General features: G+C 40.8%; 1 protein-coding gene and 1 pseudogene across 2 annotated transcripts; one reads left to right on the top strand and one right to left on the bottom strand.

Annotated features, from left to right (window-relative positions):
- The first annotated feature begins 6,853 nt into the window (after window positions 1-6,853).
- Window positions 6,854-13,670, top strand: LOC139566326 (zinc finger protein 271-like). Of its 2 annotated transcripts, XM_071387442.1 has the most exons (3): window positions 6,854-6,957; window positions 7,123-7,208; window positions 10,349-13,670. In XM_071387442.1, exons 2-3 carry the CDS (start codon window positions 7,128-7,130, stop codon window positions 12,800-12,802), a joined length of 2,535 nt encoding a protein of 844 aa, XP_071243543.1. In that variant the 5' UTR covers window positions 6,854-6,957; window positions 7,123-7,127; the 3' UTR covers window positions 12,803-13,670. The 2 variants fall into 2 exon arrangements, with proteins under 2 accessions (XP_071243543.1, XP_071243544.1); XM_071387443.1 differs by having other exon boundaries at window positions 6,893-7,280.
- Window positions 13,355-14,810, bottom strand: LOC139566221 (zinc finger protein 665-like; annotated as a pseudogene).
- Window positions 14,811-22,791: the final 7,981 nt, after the last annotated feature.

Genomic DNA, 22,791 nt, shown 5'->3' with positions numbered 1-22,791 from the left:
CCCATTTTGTACACTTCTGCTACTCGCTGTTTGTTGGTTACCTATGTATAGTCACTTCGCCCCCACCTACATGTACAGATTACCTCAACTAGCCTGTACCCCCGCACACTGACTCGGTACCAGTGCCCACTGTATATAGCCTCGTTATTGTAATTCTTATTGTGTTACTTTTATTTTGGTCTACTTGGTAAAATGTTTCTTCCTCTTGAACTACACTGTTGCTTAAGGGCTTGTAAGTAAGCATTTCACGGTAAAGTCTACACTTGTTTTTTTCGGCGCATGTGACAAATAAAGTTTGATTTGATTTTGATTTGATGCAGTGCGATACATTTCCTTTACATAGATGTGATCAGGCTGTTGATTGTGGCCTGTGGAATGTTGTCCCACTCGTCTTCAATTTCTGTGTGAAGTTGCTGGATATTGGCGGGAACTTGAACACGCTGTTGTACACGTAGATCCAGCGCATCCTAAATATGCTCAATGGGTGACATGTCTGCTGAGTATGCAGGCCATGGAAGAAATGGGACATTTTCAGCTTCCAGGAATTCTGTACAGATAGATCCTTGGGACATGGGGCCGGGCATCATCATGCTGAAACATGAGGTGATGGTGATGAATGGCACGACAATGGAGCTCAGAATCCCGTCAGGATATCTCTGTGCATTCAAATTGCCATCAATAAAATGCAATTGTGTTTGTTGTCCATAGTTTATGCCTGCTCATACCATAACCCCACCGCCACCATGGGGCACTCTATTCACAACATTGAACGTTGACGTCAGCAAACCGCTTGCCCACATGACACTATACACATGGTCTGCGGTTGTGAGGCCTGTTGGAGGTTCTGACAAATTCTCTAAAATGACGTTGGAGGCGGCTTATGGTAGAGAAATTAACATTCAATTATCTGGCAACAGCGCTGGTGGACATTCCTGCAGTCAGCATGCCAATTGCAGGCTCCCTCAAAACTTGAGACATCTGTGGCATTGTGTTGTGTGACAAAACTGCACATTTTATAGTGGCCTTTTATTGTCCCCAGCACAAGGTGCACCTGTGTAATGATCATGCTGTTTAATCAGATTCTTGATGTGCCACACATGTCAGGTGGATGGATTATCTTGGCAAAGGAGAAATGTTCACTAACAGGGATGTAAAACAAATTTGTGAACAAAATGAGAGAAACACTTTTTTCATATGGAACATTTCTGGGATCTTTTATTTCAGCTCATGAAGCATGGGACCAACACTTTACATGTTGCGTTTATATTTTTGTTCAGTATAATTAAAATGAGTAAAACAGACATTCCCATTCGAAACAGTGTTGGTTTGGGTGAACAGCAAGTATTCTCTTTTCACAACACCTGTTATCCTTGTATGTGCATTTTGAGATGGAGACCCCACAAAAATGGCCCAATGATTTTTTTCGAACTTGGAGACAAAATTATATTGAGCCTGAGAAATCTCCCCCCTCACCCCCAAAGCTGTGCACCTTTTATAGCCATGGTTAAGGGCCTATGCCCCTTCTAGTAATTGTAATTCAATGGTCTATGCAATATCTGTGCATACTTTTCAGGGTGCTTTTCAGCAAATTGTCAACATCAAAAGCACCCGCTCTTGCTATCACAGTGAAACTGCTGACCTGGTTGCATGGCCGGCCGCCTTCTAGACGTTCTTTGGGACCATAACATTTGAGCCTCTTCAAAACATGAAAAATACAGTCAGATGCTGTAAAATACTAGAAAGTACTGTAAATACATCCTCTGTATTTAAAATATTCATACTAGTTAATACAATGTCTTGTATTTAAACCTTCTCAGTATTTTATCTTAACCTCAGATGAGATAGAAGTTAACATCCATGCACTGTTTAAATAAAAATAAACGAATATAAGGTAGCTTGTTTTAAACTTTAAATGGCTAAATTAACCAGTACAGCTGAATCAGTATCTGAGATGTCGACCGAGTATGACTTGTCTCCTAGCCAAGGCCCAGGAAGCTCAGATTCAAACTCCCATTACGGATGGATCTAAATGTACATAATTGGTACCTGGAGGAAAATGGGAAGGGTCATGCTTTTTCAATTTCAGTCAAGGGGAGGGTTTAGTATATATCATTTTTTCAAATCTAGACCAGGGGATGGTCATGTAATTTGTAATGGATGACATTTTTATATTTCTGTGTTTTGGAATGAGTTGCTTATTAGGCTATGTATTGATGGTGTAAATAAAACTAGGCTGCATTACACACTGCAATGGATGTTCCAACACTGAGCCCCGGCCTGCTCAGCTCTTGCTGATCAAAAACTTTTTTTGTGTGCTGCCTAGACAATAGCTGTGTTGTGTAGGCCTGCGGTGGCAGTTTAGGAGGAGAGTCAAAGGCTTCTTCCCAAACATACGCCTATGTTCTGTCCAGTTTGAGAAGGAGAGTGTTGAAGATCAGGAGGACCGGAGGTTGATAGCATGATATGATTCTAATTTATTTGATTAAAAACATGTGTTTCTTGCTCATGATGTATTTATCAGAGTTATTGACCTCACAATAAGCCAGATTAGAGTAACTTTCATTGTGGTGCTGAAATTTGAAGCAGCAGCTGCAGCACAATCAATTGGAAATGGACAGCTGATGGTGCTGAAAGTAGGCAAATTCGAGTGGGCATAATTCATCTACTTCATCTAATTCATCTTCACCTCTACAGGATCGGTGGGTCCCCCGCGGGAAGGCTAATGCGATTAGCATGAGATTGTAAGTAACAAGAACATTTTCCAGGACATAGACATATCTGATATTGGCTTAAATTCTTGTTAATCTAACTGCACTGTCCAATTTACAGTAGCTATTACAGTGAAATAATACCATGCTATTGTTTGAGGAGAGTGCACAGTTATGAACTTGAAAATGTATTAATAAACCAAATTTGGCACATTTGGGCAGTCTTGATACAACATTTTGAACAGAAATGCAATGGTTAATTCGATCAGTCTAAAACATTGCATATATACACTGCTGCCATCTACTGGCCAGAATCTAAATTGCACCTGGGCTGGAGTAATATATTTTGGCCTGTTTCTTGCATTTCAAAGATGATGGTACAAAACAAACGCATGTTTTTTTCTTTGTATTATCTTTTACCAGATCTAATGTGTTATATTATCGTAATTTTTTTTCACATTTCCACAAACTTCTAAGTGCTTCCTTTCAAATGGTATCAAGAATATGCATATCCTTGCTTCAGGTCCTGAGCTACAGGCAATCTTTTTAGGCGAAAATTGAAAAAAAGGGGAGGTCCTTAACAGTCTTCATTTTAATTAAACTTTACTAATAACAAGTGGGCTTTGTGTTGAAGCTTATTTCTTCCTATTTAAGAAATAAGAGGTAGGTTTACCTGTTTAACAGACGAAATTAGGCTATAGGCTGCTATATCCATAGATTTGTAGGTCAATTCCTCCACCCACCATGCTTCCTTTAAATAACAGCCCACTGACACAGAGGTAGGCTAAATTAAAACAAAGACTCGAATTGTGGGGGTATGAAAGGGTATGCCATAGGCCTACCTTATATTAATGAAAACGTCAAAGCACAGACCTACCCTTTGTTAGCTTAAGATTGAAGAAAATACAATGGATCCGATTATTTACAGTGATCTGTGACAGCACTTTGGTCCTCAATGCTTTATGTAAAATACACAGGAAAGACGTGACTCCGATGCATATGGAAATATAATTGTTGTGTACCAGAGACATTCAAAGGCTGAGTTATAGCCTTCTATAGTCACAAAAAATACTTTGATTGGGAAGTGATCAATTGATTAAGCTATTTACTTTCTGTACAATAGCAGATGTTTAAACCCAGACAGCTTTAAGGAAACACCTGTGACCTTATCTCGTTGGGTTAAGCCACGGAAGAAAAGTAGCCAGCAGTTAAAGTTTACATCTTTCTGCGTAGATAGGACTACCGTTCCACCCCGGACAGAGTAGACCTAACTTTTGAAAGTACCATGCTCAGATGCCCAATGACGTCTCAGATTGCAAATAATTCAAACAGGGACAGTTTTGTTGCAAATACTGATTTGTCATTGGAAAAATACGATGAATACATATGCCCATCTCTCTGTCCATTCTTACCTTGTTATTTCTGTAATTTGTGTGGTATTAAAAAAAATATTCTGCTAATATGTAAAAATGAAGTACAATTGCATGAAATGTTTATAAACTCAGCAAAAAAAAGAAACGTCTTCCAATTGTCAACTGCGTTTATTTTCAGAAAACTTAACATGCGTAAATATTTGTGTGAACATAACAAGATTCAACAACTGAGACATAAACTGAACAAGTTCCACAGACATGTGACTAACAGAAATTGAATAATGTCCCTGAACAAAGGGGGGGGTCAAAATCAAAAGTAACAGTCAGTATCTGGTGTGGCCACCAGCTGCATTAAGTACTGCAGTGCATCTCCTCCTCATGGACTGCACCAGATTTGCCAGTTCTTGCTGTGAGATGTTACCCCACTCTTCCACCAAGGCACCTGCAAGTTCCCAGACATTTCTGGGGGGAATGGCCCTAGCCCTCACCCTCCGATCCAACAGGTCACAGACATGCTCAATAGGATTGAGATCCGGGCTATTCGCTGGCCATGGCAGAACACTGACATTCCTGTCTTGCAGGAAATCATGCACAGAACGAGCAGTATGGCTGGTGACATTGTCATGCTGGAGGGTCATGTCAGGATGAGCCTGGAGGAAGGGTACCACATGAGGGAGGAGGATGTCTTCCCTGTAAGGCACAGCATTGAGATTGCCTGCAGTGACAACAAGTTCAGTCCGTTGATGCTGTGACACACCGCCCCAGACCATGACGGAACCTCCACCTCCAAATCGACCCCGCTTCAGAATACAGACCTCTGTGTAACGTTCATTCCTTCGACGATAAATGAGAATCCGACCATCACCCCTGGTGAGACAAAATCGTCAGAGAACAGCACTTTTGCCAGTCCCGTCTGGTCCAGCGACGGTGGGTTTGTGCCCATAGGCGACGTTGTTGCCGGTGATGTCTGGTGAGGACCTGCCTTACAACAGACCTACAAGCCCTCAGTCCAGCCTCTCTCAGCCTATTGCGGACAGTCTGAGCACTGATGGAGGGATTGTGCGTTCCTGGTGTAACTCGGGCAGTTGTTGTTGCCATCCTGTACCTGTCCCGCATGTGTGATGTTCCGATGTACCAATCCTGTGCAGGTGTTGTTACACGTGGTCTGCCACTGCAAGGACGATCAGCTGTCTGTCCTGTCTCCCTGTAGCACTGTCTTAGGCATCTCAGTAGGGACATTGTAATTTATTGCCCTGGCCACATCTGCAGTCCTCAGGCCTCCTTGCAGCATGCCTAAGGCACGTTCACACAGATGAGCGGGGACCCTGGGCATCTTTCTTTGGATGTTTTTCAGAGTCAGTAGAAAGGCCTCTTTAGTGTCCTAAGTTTTCATAACTGTGACCTTAATTGCCTACTGTCTGTAAGCTGTTCGTATCTTAACGACCGTTCCACAGGTGCATGTTCATTCATTGTTTATGGTTCATTGAACAAGCATGGGAATCAGTGTTAAAACCCTTTACAATGAAGATCTGTGAAGTTATTTGGATTTTTACGAATTCTCTTTGAAAGACAGGGTCCTGAAAAAGGGACATTTCTTTTTTAGCTGAGTTTAAAAGGCTATTTTTTCCTCAGCCCAGAAAATACAATAACAGATTAATTCCACCCCTACTCTTGTCCACGGTAGTCTGCGAACTCACAACCTTCTGGCCTGCAGCCCTTTGCACTATCAATATTCCTGTGTTGCCATATAATGCTTGCAAGACAAAGAACAGTTTCTAAAACTGCATATTCAAGGCTCTGGTCTGTCCAAGAAGTGAGGGTAAACGGTAGACATGTTCTCTGCTATCCACTTTGTTTTAATTATTATTTGGGGTATAGGGGAGGGTCAGGGAGGGTTTAGGTAAAATATATTTTGCCGAAGGGAGGGCCAGCCATTTTCCATGTAATTCTTATTATAAATAACGTTCACTCCCGTAGACAGCTCTGAAAGCGTTATCAAAATACATTTGTTACTGACCAAATATGGAGTTGCTCAGAAAAACTCTTAAAATGTACTCCCGTTACGGCCATAACTATGAGTTTACACAAATATTAGCATCTTAGCTTTTATTTCAGGACTTTGACTGTGGGAAATCACCTTTCCAGTCAGTCTATTGTGTATATTGAAGTGGGATGGTGCCCCCAATACAAGTCTGAATTCAAATACATCCACAGTGTGATTTCAACAGATTTTGAGTTGTTTTTGTCAAAATTACCTAATAATTTTCTTTTGTTTAATTTATATAACATTCAAACCTTGTTTTGTGGGTATCACTGAGTCGGCTGATACCCCATTTCATGGGTACACAATTCGTAGCTCAGGCTGTACAGTGCGATATGAATGCCCAATACACAATAGACTGACTGGGATGATGATTTCCCACAGTCAATGTCCTGTAATAAGAGGTAGGACGCTAATATGTGGAAACTCTACATAGTTGTGTTCTGTGGGTGTCACTGAGTAGGCTGATACCCCATTTCATAGGTGCACATTACATACCTTAGGGTGCACAGTGCATATATTATGTGTATGCCCCCAAAGCAATTCTGAATTCAAATACATTGAAATACAGCAATTTCACCTCATTCAAATGAACCAATTAAATGTGTTTTGAGAATTTATATAACATTTCAACCTTGCTTAGCATTATGTTGTCCAATTGTGGCATGTTTTCAAAATGTTTATCAGTTTGCATCAGTTTCAATGAGGGACTGATATTTTGAAAACGAACCGCGGATGACACTATTGTTGCTCGCGCTAATGTTGCTCACGACACACACGTGGAGAGAGGAATAGCTAACCAGACAGCGGATAGACGTGCAGCAGCAAGGATCTTGTGAGATAAGCTTTTTATTTTTATTTCACTTTGAATATAAATCTAACCAAAAGCTTAAATTACTACAAGCAAAACTATTTTGTATAGATTAGCATAGCAGACTTCGGTGGTTTGCAGCCTCTGGTTTTACCCGAACCCCTTCTGTTGTCATTCAAAACACGTCAGAGAAAATGGCGGAACTTGAAAAAGATGCAGGACTGCCCCAACCAATGCAGGATAACCGAGATGAAGAGGAGCCGGGCAATTCCATGGTAACAGAATGACGCGGAGACTCCTATTGTTCACTTTAAAAGTATGCCAAACAATAACCATTGATTGCAAAGGTAAACAAACCATACAGCTCTATGCACAAGGCCTACTTTTATTAATACCCAGAAAATTGTACAAAAACACATTTACTCGAACAGTGCAGATGTAAAGGTTAGTAACAGAATGATGGTAAAATCTCCCTGCGTTTTTTTGTGACAGCATTTTCTAAAAACTGAAATATCTACTCCAAAGTAAGATTCAAAGAGGTCTGCAGAAATACTGCGTGTTTTTGAACTACAGTAAGTGAAGTGGATTAACACCCAGTAACATAATGATATCATGGCTGCTGAATAGACACAAAGGTAGACAAATGTAATATCATCCTTTGCATGTTTGGGTATTATTTTACAGACGGGCTATTATTCTAATGAGCTCGCAAACAAAAGGACATTTGGTTGGTCTGGACCAAATCAATCAATTGTATTTTATAAAGTGCTTTAAAAAAAAATCTGTACCAATCATAGACATCTATGTTTCACAAGTTTGGACATCACAGTATAGCACAGAAGAGTAAAATACAGTACATTTTAAATGTACTCTACTCTAGTGTACGCTACTGTACTTCATTATTGTAGAGTACCATACTGTACTGTCCTATACTCTACTTTTCTTTACTGTACTGTGCTGTCCAAACTTGTGAAACAGAAGTCTATGATTGGTTCAGATTTGGACTGACCAAATTTAACTACTTTTCAAATGTACATGGATGTCCGGTGTTGGAAGGTGCTCAGTGGGTGAGAGGGCTGGTTACAGTCATTTGAAAGAAAGGGGGTTCATGGGTAGGTGTCATTAAGAGCCGGGAGCAGTGACATTAACTGGAGAGAGAAGAGAGAGGGAGGGGTTGTCCAGATTCTCTCACACTTGCTTTGACCACCAGGTGACAGAAAGAGAAAGTAAACAGTTATGAGCTGAACATAACAGTATGCCAGCGGAAGGGAGGACAGTTTGTGACTACTATGAATTCCCATTGTAGCTAATTCAGTTGCAGTCATTCTGTTACAGATTTTTTTTGTTTGTCATTCTTTCACTGATTTGGCAACATATTGATGCACTTTAACACTTAATAAATTGTAGATGTGGGTTTTTGGTAACAAAATGCCAAGACACTAAGCAATATTTCTTAAACTTACAGAAGGGAAATAGTTTCTGCAAGTCTAAATGTTAATATTAGTTGGCAGGGGTCTTTACTTCAACATTGTTGAAATGTTGAAAAACAAATGATAGTCCCACTAAGCGCAAACCAGATGGGATGGCGTATCGCTGCAGAATGCTGTTGTAGCCATGCTGATTAAGTGTGCCTTGAATTCCAAATAAATCACAGTGTCGCTAGCAAAGTACCATCACACCACCTCCTCAATGCTTCACGGTTGGAACCACACATGCGGAGATCATCCGTTCACCTACTCTGTGTCTCACAAAGACACAGCAGTTGGAAACAAAAATCTCAAATTTAGACTCATCAGACCAAAGGACAGATTTCCACCGGTCTAATGTCCATTGCTCATGTTTCTTGGCCCAAGCAAGTCTCTTCTTATTGGTGTCCGTTAGTAGTGGTTTCTTTGCAGCAATTCGACCATGAAAGCCTGATTTCCCGCAGTCTCCTCTGAACAGTTGATGTTGAGATGTCTTTACTTGAACTCTGAAGCATTTATTTGGGCTGCAATTTCTGAGGCTGGTAATTCTAATGAACTTATCCTTTGCAGTAGAGGTAACTGGGTCTTCCTTTCCTGTGGCGGTCCTCATGAGAGCCAGTTTCATCATAGCGCTTGATGGTTTTTGCGACTGCACTAGAAGAAACTTTCAAAGTTCTTAACATTTTCTGGATTGACTGACCATCATGTCTTAAAGTAATGATGGACTGTCGTTAATCTTTGCTTATTTGAGCTGTTCTTGCCATAATATGGACATGGTCTTTTAACAAATAGGGCTGTCTTCTGTATACCAACCCTACCTTGTCACAACACAACTGATTTACTCAAACGCGTTAAGAAGGAAGGAAATTCCACAAATTAACTTTGAACAAGGCACACCTGTTAATTGAAATGCATTCCAGGTGACTACCGCATGAAGCTGGTTGAGAGAATACCAAGAGTGTGCAAAGCTGTGTGCAAAGCTGTCAAGGCAAAGGGTGGCTACTTTGAAGAATCTAAAATATATTTTGATTTGTTTAACATTATTTTGGTTACTACATGATTCCATATGTGTTATTTCAAGGTTTTGATGTCTTCACTATTATTCTACGATGTAGAAAATAGTAAAAATAAAGAAAAACCCTTGAATGAGTAGGTGTGTCCAAACTTTTGACTGGTGCTGTATTTCTAATACCTTTTAAGACTTGTTCGGCTAGATGTTTTCTGTGCAGTATGTCATCACGCACTGATTTGTATCTGCAACAAGTCCATTTGGTGGAAACATACCACTGATGAGGAAATGCGCATAGTTTCTTTATGCGGATTCTAGAATATTCACATTAAAATCTGTCGCCAATTGGAATGGAAACCTAGCTACTGTCACATTTCCTAGAAATAGCATAAATTGTCAAATTTAATTGGTGTCGGTGCATATTTACCTCCACGACTTTACTCTTTTTTTGGGACCAGAAATCATAAGCCTTGGCTTATTCAAAATGTTAGGATGGAACAAATGGTTGAAAAATGTAAAAAACAAAACTGTTTGAAAAAGCACCAAATTTGATGTGCTCCCATGAACTTCACATGCCAGTGATCATGGGGCTTTTTACATGGAAATGTCCACTACTAATACTACTGTCAATGAACCTTCTCTAGCCTAGATCAATAGCCTATGCTATCAATATGCTATATCATGGGGATCTGTAGACCTAATGACAAATCATCATTATCATGTTGATACTGCTAGGTATTTCAAATTATTAGACCTAGCTTCTACTGTAAAGATGTGAAGACCCTAAGTTATTTGTTTAGCTATTTATTGTATATGCTATCTATTCTAATTTGGAATTTAACCATAATGAAAAGTAGGCTATATTATCACAAAATGAATGTTTTAGAGAACACAGATGATAGGCCTACTAGTAATTATGCAATTTTAAATCTATTTCCAGGCAGAGGAGATGGACACCTCAGAAGACCTGCAAGATGACAACCTGATCAAGCAGGAACACTTCCACAGTTCTAATAATGAACAGCAAGATGGACATTTGGCAGTTAGGAGGAATGTAATATTAGAACGAACTAAATTCAACCAAAGAAAACAAGAAGCAGGAGAGACAGCTGATGATTTTATCACGGCACTTCATTGTTTGTCAGAACATTGTGGTTATGGAGCTCTCCTCAGTGAGATGATAAGAGACCGACTAGTCGCAGGCTTACTTGACAGAAGACTGTCCAAGCAATTACAAATGGACCCAGAACTAACACTGGATAAAGCTGTCACACGCATTCGTCAAACTGAACTTGTGAAAAAGCAACAGGACCTGCCAGAGTATACCTTCAAAGTTTCAAGCAACACTGCAAATATAAACAGTGTCCTGTCACATAGCAAACAGCAATGCCCAGCCAATTCCCAGTGCCAATTAGAGAAGAAGAATCAAAACTCAGAAAGACCACAACAACCCCAAACAACGCAGGATAATGAAGAGGAGCCCCTAGATACTGATGACTTCAGTCCTGGAGGAGAAAAGCCTCACTACTGTGCCTGCTGCGGTAGGAGCTTTCAAAAAGTGAGGGATCTTATAAGACACCAGCGAACACATACTGGAGAGAAGCCTCACAACTGCTCTGATTGCAACAGAAGTTTTGCTCGATTAGATAATCTCAAGTCACACCAAAAAATACACGCGAAAGACAAACACCATTTTCACTCCACTAAATGTGTGGAAAGCTTTGTCCTATTGGAGAAGCTTAAAAAACACCAGCTGGAGAATACCTTCAAAGCTACCAGCAGTGCAGCAAATGTAGACAGTGTGCCTGAACTTGGGAAAAATCAGCACCCAGAAAGACAACTGCCCCAAACAACTCAGGAGAACAGAGAGAAGCCTCATGATACTTCCGATGACCCTATTGTGAGTTCTAATGGAGGTGAGAGGCGTCACCACTGCTCCGACTGTGGGAAGAGCTTTACACGAGTTTATCATCTTAAAAGACACCAACGAACACATACGGGAGAGAAGCCTCATCGCTGCTCTGATTGTGGCAAAAGTTATTCCCAGTCGTATGATCTGAAAATACACCACCAGCGAAAGCATATGAAAGGGAAATACTTCCACTGCAATCATTGTGAAGAACATTTCTCCAAACCAGAAGATCTGAACAGACACATGCATGTACATGCTGGAGAAAAGCCATACCTTTGCCCAGACTGTGGGAAGAGATTCCAGTTGTTAAATGCATTTGAAATGCACCAACAAAAACATACTTTGGGGCTTCTTGAGTGCTCTTATTGTGGTAAAAGTTTTTCTAAAGTGGATAAACTTAAACTACACCAGCGAACACATACGGGAGAGAAACATTTTCACTGCCCTGACTGTGGGAAAAGTTTTACCCGCTCAGATCTTCTGAAAAGTCACCAGAGGACACATAAGAAAGAGGGTGATTGTCCTTACTGTGATAAAAGCTTTTCTGAACCGGGAGAACTAAAAGTACACATGGAAGTACATAGTCAAGAAAGGCCTCACCTTTGCCCCGACTGTGGGAAGAGATTCAAACTGTTATGGTCGTTGAAAAAGCACCAGCGAAAACACACAGAGAAGATCTCACCAAGGGAAAAGCGTCACCACTGTTCCGACTGCGATAAGAGTTTTACTCGCGGATATCATCTTAAAAGACATCGGGAAACACACACAGGAGAAAAGCCTTACCACTGCTCTAATTGTGACAAAAGCTTTGCAGGAAAGGAGAGGCTTAAACAACATCAACTAACACACAAGGAAAAGAAACGTTACCGCTGTTCAAGGTGTGATAAAAGATTTCCTGACATGGCAAAACTACGATCTCACCTTCCAGTACATTCCGTAGAACTGGCACTCCACTGTTCTGACTGTGGAAAGTGTTTCTTAAACAAGGCAAAGTTTGAAAGACACCAAAAAATACACACTGGAAGTGGAAAAATACCATTCCTCTGCACTGACTGCGGGGAGGGTTTTACAAATTTGCGACAGTTGGAAGACCACCAGCGAACACACACTGGAGAGAAACCGTACTACTGCATTGATTGCGGGAAGAGTTTTGCACATGAAAAAACATTTAAGTTTCACAAGCAAGCACACAAGTTCAAACTCTCTGGAGAAAGAGCAGCCTATCCTTGCTCGGAATGTGGAAATACTTTTTCTCGTTCATGTGATGTGATGAGTCATTTGAGAAGAGTGCATAATAAAGAGAGACCTTTCCAGTGCTCCTGCTGTGGAAAAAGATTTTTCCAAAAGAACTCACTCACAATACACATGAGAATGCACACTGGAGAGAAACCGTACCACTGCTCAGAATGTGGACAAAGCTTCTCCCAAATGAACGACAGAAAACGCCACCAGAAGAGGCAACACTCTGGAGAGGAGACTTGATCTCTATACTACAGTGTGGAAGGACTACAACAGAAACGCACAAATACAATATTGTAACAGTATCACCATCTTTATTCCAGGTTTATATTTGTCATATCCTTGAAATAATCTTATATCAACAGTCAAGTTTATTTCACAAATGACTGCTGTTTTTTTGTTTGGTTATCTTGTCACTCTCCTAGTTTCTACCCTACATAAATGGTATTTGTTAATCCTCCCCTGCACCTAAAGCATCCCATAAGGCCAGACAACCTAATAGTTAAGGCTATTTCAAATAACAAAAAGTGTAGTTAATATATGGACTTGTCTATTAGAATAAAAGTCTAACTGGACAATGAATATTAGGGATGTAATCATCACAGTATAGAAATAATTTACATGCCAAGATTATGGTATAATTTTGGAAATCCACAACAACAAAAAACTGTCTTTCAGCATTCAGACTCATACACATCTGACTCAAGTTATTAGATATCCACGTTATTGAGATTGTAACATCATGGCATGTAATCCTCATTTCTTACTTCTGAAAGTGCGATCAGAAGATTTGCGTTAGCTACTGACACAGTTGTGCTTTTTGAAGTGTCTTGAATCAGAAAAGCCTTTTCCACATCTCTTGCAGGAGTATGGCCTGACTCCTGTGTGCACTTGCATGTGGGTTTTGACATGATTGGCTTGTCTGAATCGTGTCCCACAGACATCACAGCTGAAAGGCTTCTCTCCCGTGTGGACTCGCTCATGTCTTTTGAGATTACCGATAAATCCAAAAGTCTTCCCACAATCACTGCACTTGTGTGGTTTCTCACCTGTATGGATCAACTCATGTATCTTAAGAGATTGTTTTGTAATAAATCTCTTTCCACAACAACCACAAGCATTGGGCTTCTCTCCAGTGTGTAATTTCTGGTGATAGTCAAAAGTAACTTTATGGAGAAAAGTCTTTCCGCATGTGGAACAAGTGTATATGTTTTCTCCTGTGTGAATTCTTCCATGTGTTTTCAGAGAACCGATGGAGCTGAAGCCCTTCAAACATATCTCACAGCTGAAGGGTTTTGGTTGATCGGTTTGTTTTTGTTGGTTGGCCTTGTTCTTTCTGGTTCTTGAGTGCCCCTCTCCATCAGCCACGTGTGATAGCTTGTGAATTCTCTGTTGATAATTGTAAAGATAAGTCTTTCCACAAACGTCACACATAAATGGTTTTAATGCCCCATGAACTAGCATGTGAGCTTTTAGGTTGGTGGACTGAATGAATATCTTTCCACACGCCTCACGTGTGCGGCCTCTTCTTCGTGTGAATTCGATGGTGTCTCGTAAGGTTCTCCTTAAAGATGAAAGTAGCTTCACATATTTCACATCTAAATGGCTTCTCCCCTGTGTGAACTACCTGGTGCTCCTGCAATTCGACAGGACGCCAGAAGGTCTTGTCACAGTGGGAGCATGGGTGTGGGCGTTCTGTACGTTCTGTATGTACAGATCTAATATGCGTTTTTAGACATACTGAAATTCTTTCCACACGTAGTACAGCTGTATGGTTTTTCACCTGTGTGAACTCGCTGGTGTACGTCAAGCATGTACTTTGAGGCGAAACCTCGTCCACAAGTGGGGCAGGTGAACGGTTTCACCTCTGCATGAACAAACTCATGTGATTTCAGATTTGTCTTACTACGGAATTTCTTTCCGCAAACTTTGCAACTGAAAGGTTTCTCTTTTGAGTGAGTTTGCATGTGTTGAGTCAGCATACAGTTCAGGCGGAAGGTTTTCGCACAAATGTCACACTTATAGGGCCCCTTCGGTTTATTGTGAACTGCTATATGGCGTTTCAACAGACAGTTCGCGTGGAAGGTCTTCTCACATATGTCACACTTGAAGGGTTTCCTCAGCTTGGAAATGTCCACTGTATTCCGTGGCTGTTTTCTGTGGATTCTGTGCCATTAGCAGTACGGCTGCTTGTTTCTTTTGCATGACTGCCTCTCCCGCTGTCTGTTTCCTCTGGAACAACAGCTCTCATTGGTTCACCCTTGGATTCAGTGTCTCTAAATGAGGGCTTTGTATTCAGTCCACGTGAGTCTCCCACAGAGAGAAGAAGAGAAGAAGTCTCTGTCGGTTTACTGTAAGCCTCTGCAGCACTACAGATAAGAGGAATATACAGGCATTATGCTACAGTAAATGACTGGTTTGACAGCCATCTTTCAACACAACACAAAATTGTACCAGCAACAACTGTATGGCTGTGTCCCAAATGGCACCCCTATATAGTGAATAGGGTGAAGGGCTCGACTTACAGGGCTTCCCACTGGTCCCGGGAGGTTTTGGAAACCCTCCGGGCCAGTCAATTATCCATGTCAGTGGCCCGCTTGAAAAAAACTCCTGAAGCTGTTAGCTCGTTATGTAGATTATTTAGCACACTGTGCCACACACTGCCTACTTTGAGCGGAATATCACCGGGCAGCGAGAGCGTGCAGCCTTCAAACAACTGGTTGTGGAGCAGCTCACAGAAGAGCGGTAGGCACAGGAAAGCAGTAGAAAATACATTTCAAGTTATGAAATCTAGCCTACCAGTGAATTTGAAGGCAAGAATCGGTGGACAAACCTGGTTTTTAAAAAGTTTGGTCTGATGTCTGAGCAGTGTTTTTATTTATTTATTTATTTTTAATTTTTAATCTGTATTTAAAAAAAAATCTGTCCTACAGATAAAAAATAGAAAAAATGTTTCATGAGATTGGAGAACATATAGGGAGGGAGTTTAGACCATTCCTCCATACAGAATCTTTCCAGATCCTTGATATCCTTTGTCTGCGCTTATGGACTGCCCTCTCAAATTCAAACCAAAGATTTTCAATGGTGTTCATCTCCGGAGACTGATTTTGTGGTCAATTAACCATTTCTTTGTGGAATTTGATGTGTGCTTGGGGTATTTGTATTTTGGCTCCCAAGTGGCGTAGCATCACTACAGTCCTTGGTTCGAATCTAGGCTGTATCACATCCGGCCGTGATTGGGAGTCCCATAGGGTGGTGCACAATTGGCCCAGCGTCGTCTGGGGTAGGCCGTCATTGTAAATAAAATGTGTTCTTAACTGACTTGCCTAGTTTTTTTTGTCTTGCTGGAAGGAAGATACACTTTCGGGCAGGTTTCAGCCTCCTGGCAGAGGTAACCAGGTTTTTGGCTAAAATGTCCTGGTACTTGGTAAAGTTCATGATGCCATTGACCTTAACAAGGGCCCCAGGACCAGTGGAAGCAAAAATAGCCCCATAACATCAAAGATCCACCACCTTATTTACAGTAGGGATGAGATACTTTCTGCATATGCATTGTTCTTTTGAAGGCCAAAGAGCTCTATTTACATTTCATATGGCCATAGCATGCACCGGTTCCATACCATTTACACAAGTATTCACACCCCTGAGTCAATACTTTGTAGAAGCACATTTGGCAGCGATTAAAGCTGTGAGTCTTTCTGGGTAAATCTCTAAGAGCTTTCCACACATCTACCTGTTATTCTTTTCAAAATTCTTCAAGATCTGTCAAATTGGTTGTTCATAAAAACCTGGTTACTATGCTTTGTATTCTGTACAGGCTTCCTTCTTTTCCCTCTGCCAATTAGGTTAGTATTGTGGAGTAACTACAATGTTGTTGATCCATCCTCAGTTTTCTTCTATCACAGCCATTAAACTCTGTAACTGTTTCAAAGTCACCATTGGCCTCATCCCTGAGCGGTTTCCTTCCTCTCCTGCAACTGAGTTAGGAAGGACGCCTGTATCTTTGTAGTGACCTGGTGTATTGATACACCATCCATAGCATAATTCATAACTTCACCATGCTCAAAGGGATAAGCAATGTCTGCTTTTTTATTTTTACCCATCTACCAATAGGTGCCCTTCTTTACGAGGCATTGGAAAACCTTCCTGGTCTTTGTGGTTGAATCTGTGTTTGACATTCACTGCTCGACTAAAGGGCCTTACAGACAATTGTATGTGTGGGGTACAGACATGATGTAGTCATTCAAGAATTATGTTAAACACTATTATTGCACTTATCCATGCAACTTATTAAGCACATTTATACTCTTGAACTTATTTAGGCTTGCCATAACACAGGCTTAATACTTATTGACTCAAGACATTTCAGCTTTTAATTTTTAATTAATTTGTAAACATTTTGAAAAAATATAATTCCACTTTGACATTATGGGGTATTATGTGTAGACCAGTGACAAAAAAATCTCAATGTAATCCATTTTAAAATCAGTCTGTAACACAACACTATGTGGACAAAGTCAAGGGGAGTGAACACTTTATGAAGGTTCCCAGTTGTTTATTGGGTAAACCACCAACGTCTCAGCATCCCTGTGCCTTCTTCAGGGTGATGTCATGAATGCATGAACCAGGTTATGTAGACAAACTGTGTAATTAGTGCAACCAATGACAATAGTGAGGGGTTGTGTCATAGTAATTACAGTGATGAAGATGAAAAGTGAAACTGTTAAAGCAAAAAGTTTACAGCATGTTGAATATATGAGGGTATTGTTTTCATTATCATATTGCAACATGATTAGATATTTTACATAGTATTAACATCAACATTCATTGTTTCATTTCATATACTTATTTCATTGTTTCCATTTGATCTTTGTCACATGTCATTTTTTGGTTCAAACGTAACATCTTGGGGCACGCTGATAAGCTCTGGAAAGAATGTGTTCATTTGACAGACTTGTTCATATAAAAGGGGACTTGTTCATATAAAAGGGGACTTGTTCATATAAAAGGGGACTTGTTCATAAAAAAGGGGACTTGTTCATAAAAAAGGGGACTTGTTCATATAAAAGGGGACTTGTTCATATAAAAGTGGACTTGTTCATAAAAAAGGGGACTTGTTCATAAAAAAGGGGACTTGTTCATAAAAAAGGGGACTTGTTCATATAAAAGGGGACTTGTTCATGAAAAGGGCCTGAGAACAAAGTCAATATTCAGACCACTAGGGGTCAGTGTTTCTAGATAGGACATTCAGTAGGTCTCCCTCAATAGTAGGGTCTCCTCTCCTTGGTAGAGTAATATGCTCGATACCTCCTTGGTAGAGTAATATGCTCGATACCTCCTTGGTAGAGTAAAATGCTCGATACCTGTGTATTTGAGGGAGGAGATAGAATGGTTAGCTTCAACAAAGTGAGCTGCTACCAAGTAGTCAGTGTTCTTACACCTGATTGCGTTGCGGTGTTCAGCTATGCGTTGTTTTAATTGTCTTTTCAATTATCCTACGTAGGCTATTCCACAGGTGATGAGATAGATTACTCCTTTTGTCTTACATGAAATGACATCGCTAACAGGGATTTTTCGACCTGTGTGTGGGTGTCTGAAGAAGGATGTTTTTCGTAGTGCTGTTGCACTGTACACATGAGCCACATTTGCAATTCCCATTTTGAATGGGTGCCAAGATTGTCTGAGTGGGCTCAGGGGGCAGGTCAGATCTCACTAGGCTGTCCCCAATATTGTGGCCACGCTTGTAGACCACTAGTGAAGGTTCCTTAAAGAGGTGTGCAATTTTTGTGTGTGCAGAATAAGTGTAATGGTATCAAATACATCCAACATGGTTTCCATGTGTTTGATGCCATTCCATTCGCTCCATTCCAGCCATTATTATGAGCGTTCCTCCCCTCAGCAGCCTCCCCTGATGCCAGTGCTTTTTCAGGATTGCTCTCATTTTCTCTGAACACTTGGTATACTTTGTGCAGAAGACTGTTGCGTTGGGTTTCTTCTTTGGTTTAGTTTGAGCAGTTCCTCTTTTAGTGTTTGGGATATTTTAATCATTGCATCATCAAGAGTTCATTTTGAATTTGTGTGTAATTTTCTTAGCATTGGTGTCAAAATATGACCATTGGCCACAGATGCATTTAGTCCTCCACAACTGGCCATATGATAAACCATTCTTGAGGGAAATGGGATGCATACTCTCCGCAGTCTCTGGGCTTTGTGTATAAGTCTGTGTGTAATACGTAATTATTTTTAATGATCCAACTCTCTTGGCTAAGACTTGAGGAGAGACTGACTGCATTACTTCTTATTTTTACAAGAAATATTAATGTGTTGAAAATCCCAAATTGTTTGCATAGTCAACTTACACACAGCTCTGACACACACACTTACCCCACCAGACATGCCACCAGGGGTCTTTTCACAGTCCCCAAATCCAGAACAAATTCAAGAAAAGTGTACAGTTTTATATAGAGCCATTATTTCATGGAACTCCGTTCCATCTCATATTGCTCAAATGAACAACAAACCTGGTTTAAAAAAAAAAGATAAAGCAACACCTCACGACACAACGCCTCTCCCTTATTTGACCGAGATAATTTCTGCATTGATATGTAGGCTACGTGTGCCTTTTAAAAAATGTATGTAGTTCTGTCCTTGAGCTGTTCTAGTCTATTAATGTTCTGTATTATGTCATGTTTCATGTTCTGTGTGAACCCCTGGAAGAGTAGCTGCTGCTTTCGCAACAGCTAATGGGGATCCAACTAAAAATAAATAAAAAACTTCCTTCCCAGAGCACAAAGACATCATCTTTGTACCTCTTCCATAGGAGGATTTTAGACAGGAGGGGGTGTGTCTCTGTTTTGTAAATGAGTGCTTCCTCAAATTGTCCACATACAGATTCACATAGTTAGGAGCAAAGGGGGAGCCCATGGCCACACCCTGAATATGGAGGAAAAAGTCTGACTCAAAAACAAAGTAGTTGTTGGATAATATCAGTTCAGTCAGTTGCAGGATGCATTCATTGGATGGAGCAAGTGTAGGGTCTCTCTGCTGGAGAGGTGTTGCAAGCCTTCTGTGTGTGGGATGTTCTTGTACAAACTCTCCACATCAAAAGTGGCCAGCAGGGGGCCTTCTGGTAGGCCATCTATCAATGAGATCATGTGACACCAGGTCTTTGTCATAAGATGGGAGATTCTCAACCATCGGTTTAATGTGGTGGTCCACAAAAATGCAATTCTTCCTCCTTTGTCACATTTTTTTCATGATAATCAGGCAATCTGATTCTAAATCTGATTCTAAGTCTACTCAGGTTATCATAGGATTTGTGTTTCTGGTTGTCTTTCAGTAAGTCACCAACAATCACTTTCAACAATCCTGCAGAAGGTAAATATGATACTAACTGATGGTGTAGGGGTTTACTAACATCTGTCTGAACTTACTGAACTAAAATCCACAAATAGCAGTTGAGCATAGGCCTTGGGGTTCTCCAGATGTTGCGGGATGAGATGCACTATAATGAGGATTGCATCATCAGTGCCACATTGGAGCTCGTTTTTTCGCTGAGTTCCCAGTTGACTTGAAAGCCCTGAAGTCAGACATCGGAGATTTCCGAGTTCTGATGGGGCTTTCAAGAGAACTCAGAACCTCCGAATTAAAAATTGCATATGTTTTTTGCATAGAGCTTCCTACTGGTTGATTCTGACACTTTCTAATTCGGAAACTGGAGCTCATCTTTCTACGAGTTTCCATGTCGAAAATGTCTGTTTCCGAGTTCCGAGTTGTCTTGAACACGGCACAACTTCCGAGTTGTCTTGAACACATCATATAAACTCAGCAAAAAAAGAAACGTTCCTTTTTCAGGACCCTGTCTTTCAAAGATAATTGGTAAAAATCCAAATAACTTCACAGATCTTCATTGTAAAGGGTTTAAACACTGTTTCCCATGCTTGTTCAATGAACCATAAACAATTAATGAACATGCACCCATGGAACAGTCGTTAAGACACTAACAGCTTACAGACGGTAGGCAATTAAGGTCACAGTTATGAAAACTTAGGACACTAAAGAGGCCTTTCTACTGACTCTGAAAAACACCAAAAGAAAGATGCCCAGGGTTCCTGCTCATATGCGTGAATGTGCCTTAGGCATGCTGCAAAGAGACATGAGGACTGCAGATGTGGCCAGGGAAATAAATTGCAATGTCCGCACTGTGAAATGCCTAAGACAGCGCTACAGTGAGACAGGACGGATAGCTGATCGTCCTCGCAGTGGCAGACCACGTGTAACAACACCTGCACAGGATCGGTACATCCGAACATCACACCTGCGGGACAGGTACAGGATGGCAACAACAACTGCCCAAGTTCTGGTACTTCCTGTATATAGCTCCACATTGATCTGGCACTGGTACTCCCTGTATATAGCTCCACATTGATCTGGTACTGGTACTCCCTGTATATAGCTCCACATTGATGTGGTACTGGTACTTCCTGTATATAGCTCCACATTGATCTGGTACGGGTACTTCCTGTATATAGCACCACATTGATCTGGTACGGGTATATATATATATATTCCTGTATATAGCTCCATTCTTATGTATTTTATTTAATTCCTCTTGTATTGCTATTTGTATTATTCGTATTTATTTTTTACTTTGCTTCGTTGGGAAGTGCTCGTAAGCAAGCATTTCACATAAAGTGGCCTAACCAATCGGCCCTAAGCGAGATTTGGTTGGAGGGCCCCCCACCTCGTGGCAAAACATTTTAGTGGACCCCCTCTTGATGGCGGAGATACATTTTTTAAGTTAATTTCCTGCAATTCTACAATTCAAATTTTGCAATTTTATAAAAATGTTTTATTAAATTATACTAATTTTGCCATGGGGCAGAGATTTTTTTGTTTTTTGTTTTACACCTAATTTCCTGCAATTCTACTCATTCATCCATGGGGTGGAGATAACTTTTTGCAGTTTTAAAGTACATTTCCTACAATTCTACACATTTTGCCATGACTTATGCCATGTTCATATAACATCTGAGTGAGAATGAGTAACAAAATCAATTGGAAACCACTGGAGGTCAGGGCCCCTGGGCAAGAGCCTGGTCGGTATTTGCGCATGATCACCACAAGTTTAGATAGCTGGCTAGACTAACTACCAATCAAGAAATTGCCATGGCTAATTGTCAGATAATTGAGAGACTGATGAATGAACAGAAAAACTGCTGACGCACAACCAAATTTGGTCCCACCTGATCTCACCTGCCTTCAATTATTGGGCTTGTTCGACATTGCAGCCGACATTGCAGGTATTTGTAGATCAGTCAGTCACCATTTACCCACAATGCATCATGGATTTGATGCTGTCGAACACAGCCATTGAGGACATGTATTTCCATTGTTAGAGCGGTCACTCTGCTATCTTGTCAATATAATAGATAATCTATGGTATAACCAAACAGAGTGCTGATGTTACACCCATCACTGTTGATCCACCAACTTCTTTTGCAACGCCAACTTTCAGACATTCCTAGAAGAGTGAATTTAGAGCAGCCAAATTATTATAGACGCCGTAGCACGAGCGTAGCCGGTTGGTCTTCTACCAAAACCATTGGGCGCATTCGATCAGATCACTTTTTTTGTCAAGACGTTGACCCACGTTGGTCACAGCCTTTGAAATTGTGTTGCATTATGGGTATACAAATTGTACGACTTGCGACTACATGTTGACTGCATGACCTTTACAACAACCATGTGATCAAAGGTCATGAACTTTCGACTGCAGTTGATGGGACATTTCTGCAGTTGCCCCTCATCAACTGCAACTTGAAGTCGTGACCATAGAGATGGAAAGAGGCCTCATCATTGTATCCGTGCCATTATGGCATCCATGATAGCATGGGCAGACCCATTGAGGCCATCTCCAGTCATGTTATTTTATTCTTAACGATTGGCTAATCCCTCCTGATGACCCGGTTGGACATGACTCCAACAGTTGGAAGTTCCTCCCAGTTGATTGCATTAAAATGATGGAAGCCCTCAATGGCGATGCAACACGCCAATATGGCCACTAGAGGCCTCTATTATTCTCTATGGTCGGAACCAAAGCATTGTGGGAGACAACCTTCTTCTGTTCTTTTGGAAGCAAAAGGCACTACATGCTCATAAATGGCTGATGTCCCACCTATCATTGGTTATTATCAATGCATGTCTACTAATTAGAGCTTAAATACATATTT

The sequence above is a fragment of the Salvelinus alpinus genome, chromosome 38 (genome assembly GCF_045679555.1).
Source record: "Salvelinus alpinus chromosome 38, SLU_Salpinus.1, whole genome shotgun sequence".
Lineage (NCBI taxonomy): Eukaryota > Metazoa > Chordata > Actinopteri > Salmoniformes > Salmonidae > Salvelinus > Salvelinus alpinus.
Note: the sequence above shows the minus strand (reverse complement) of the source record. Positions and strands in the feature narration are given on the sequence as shown.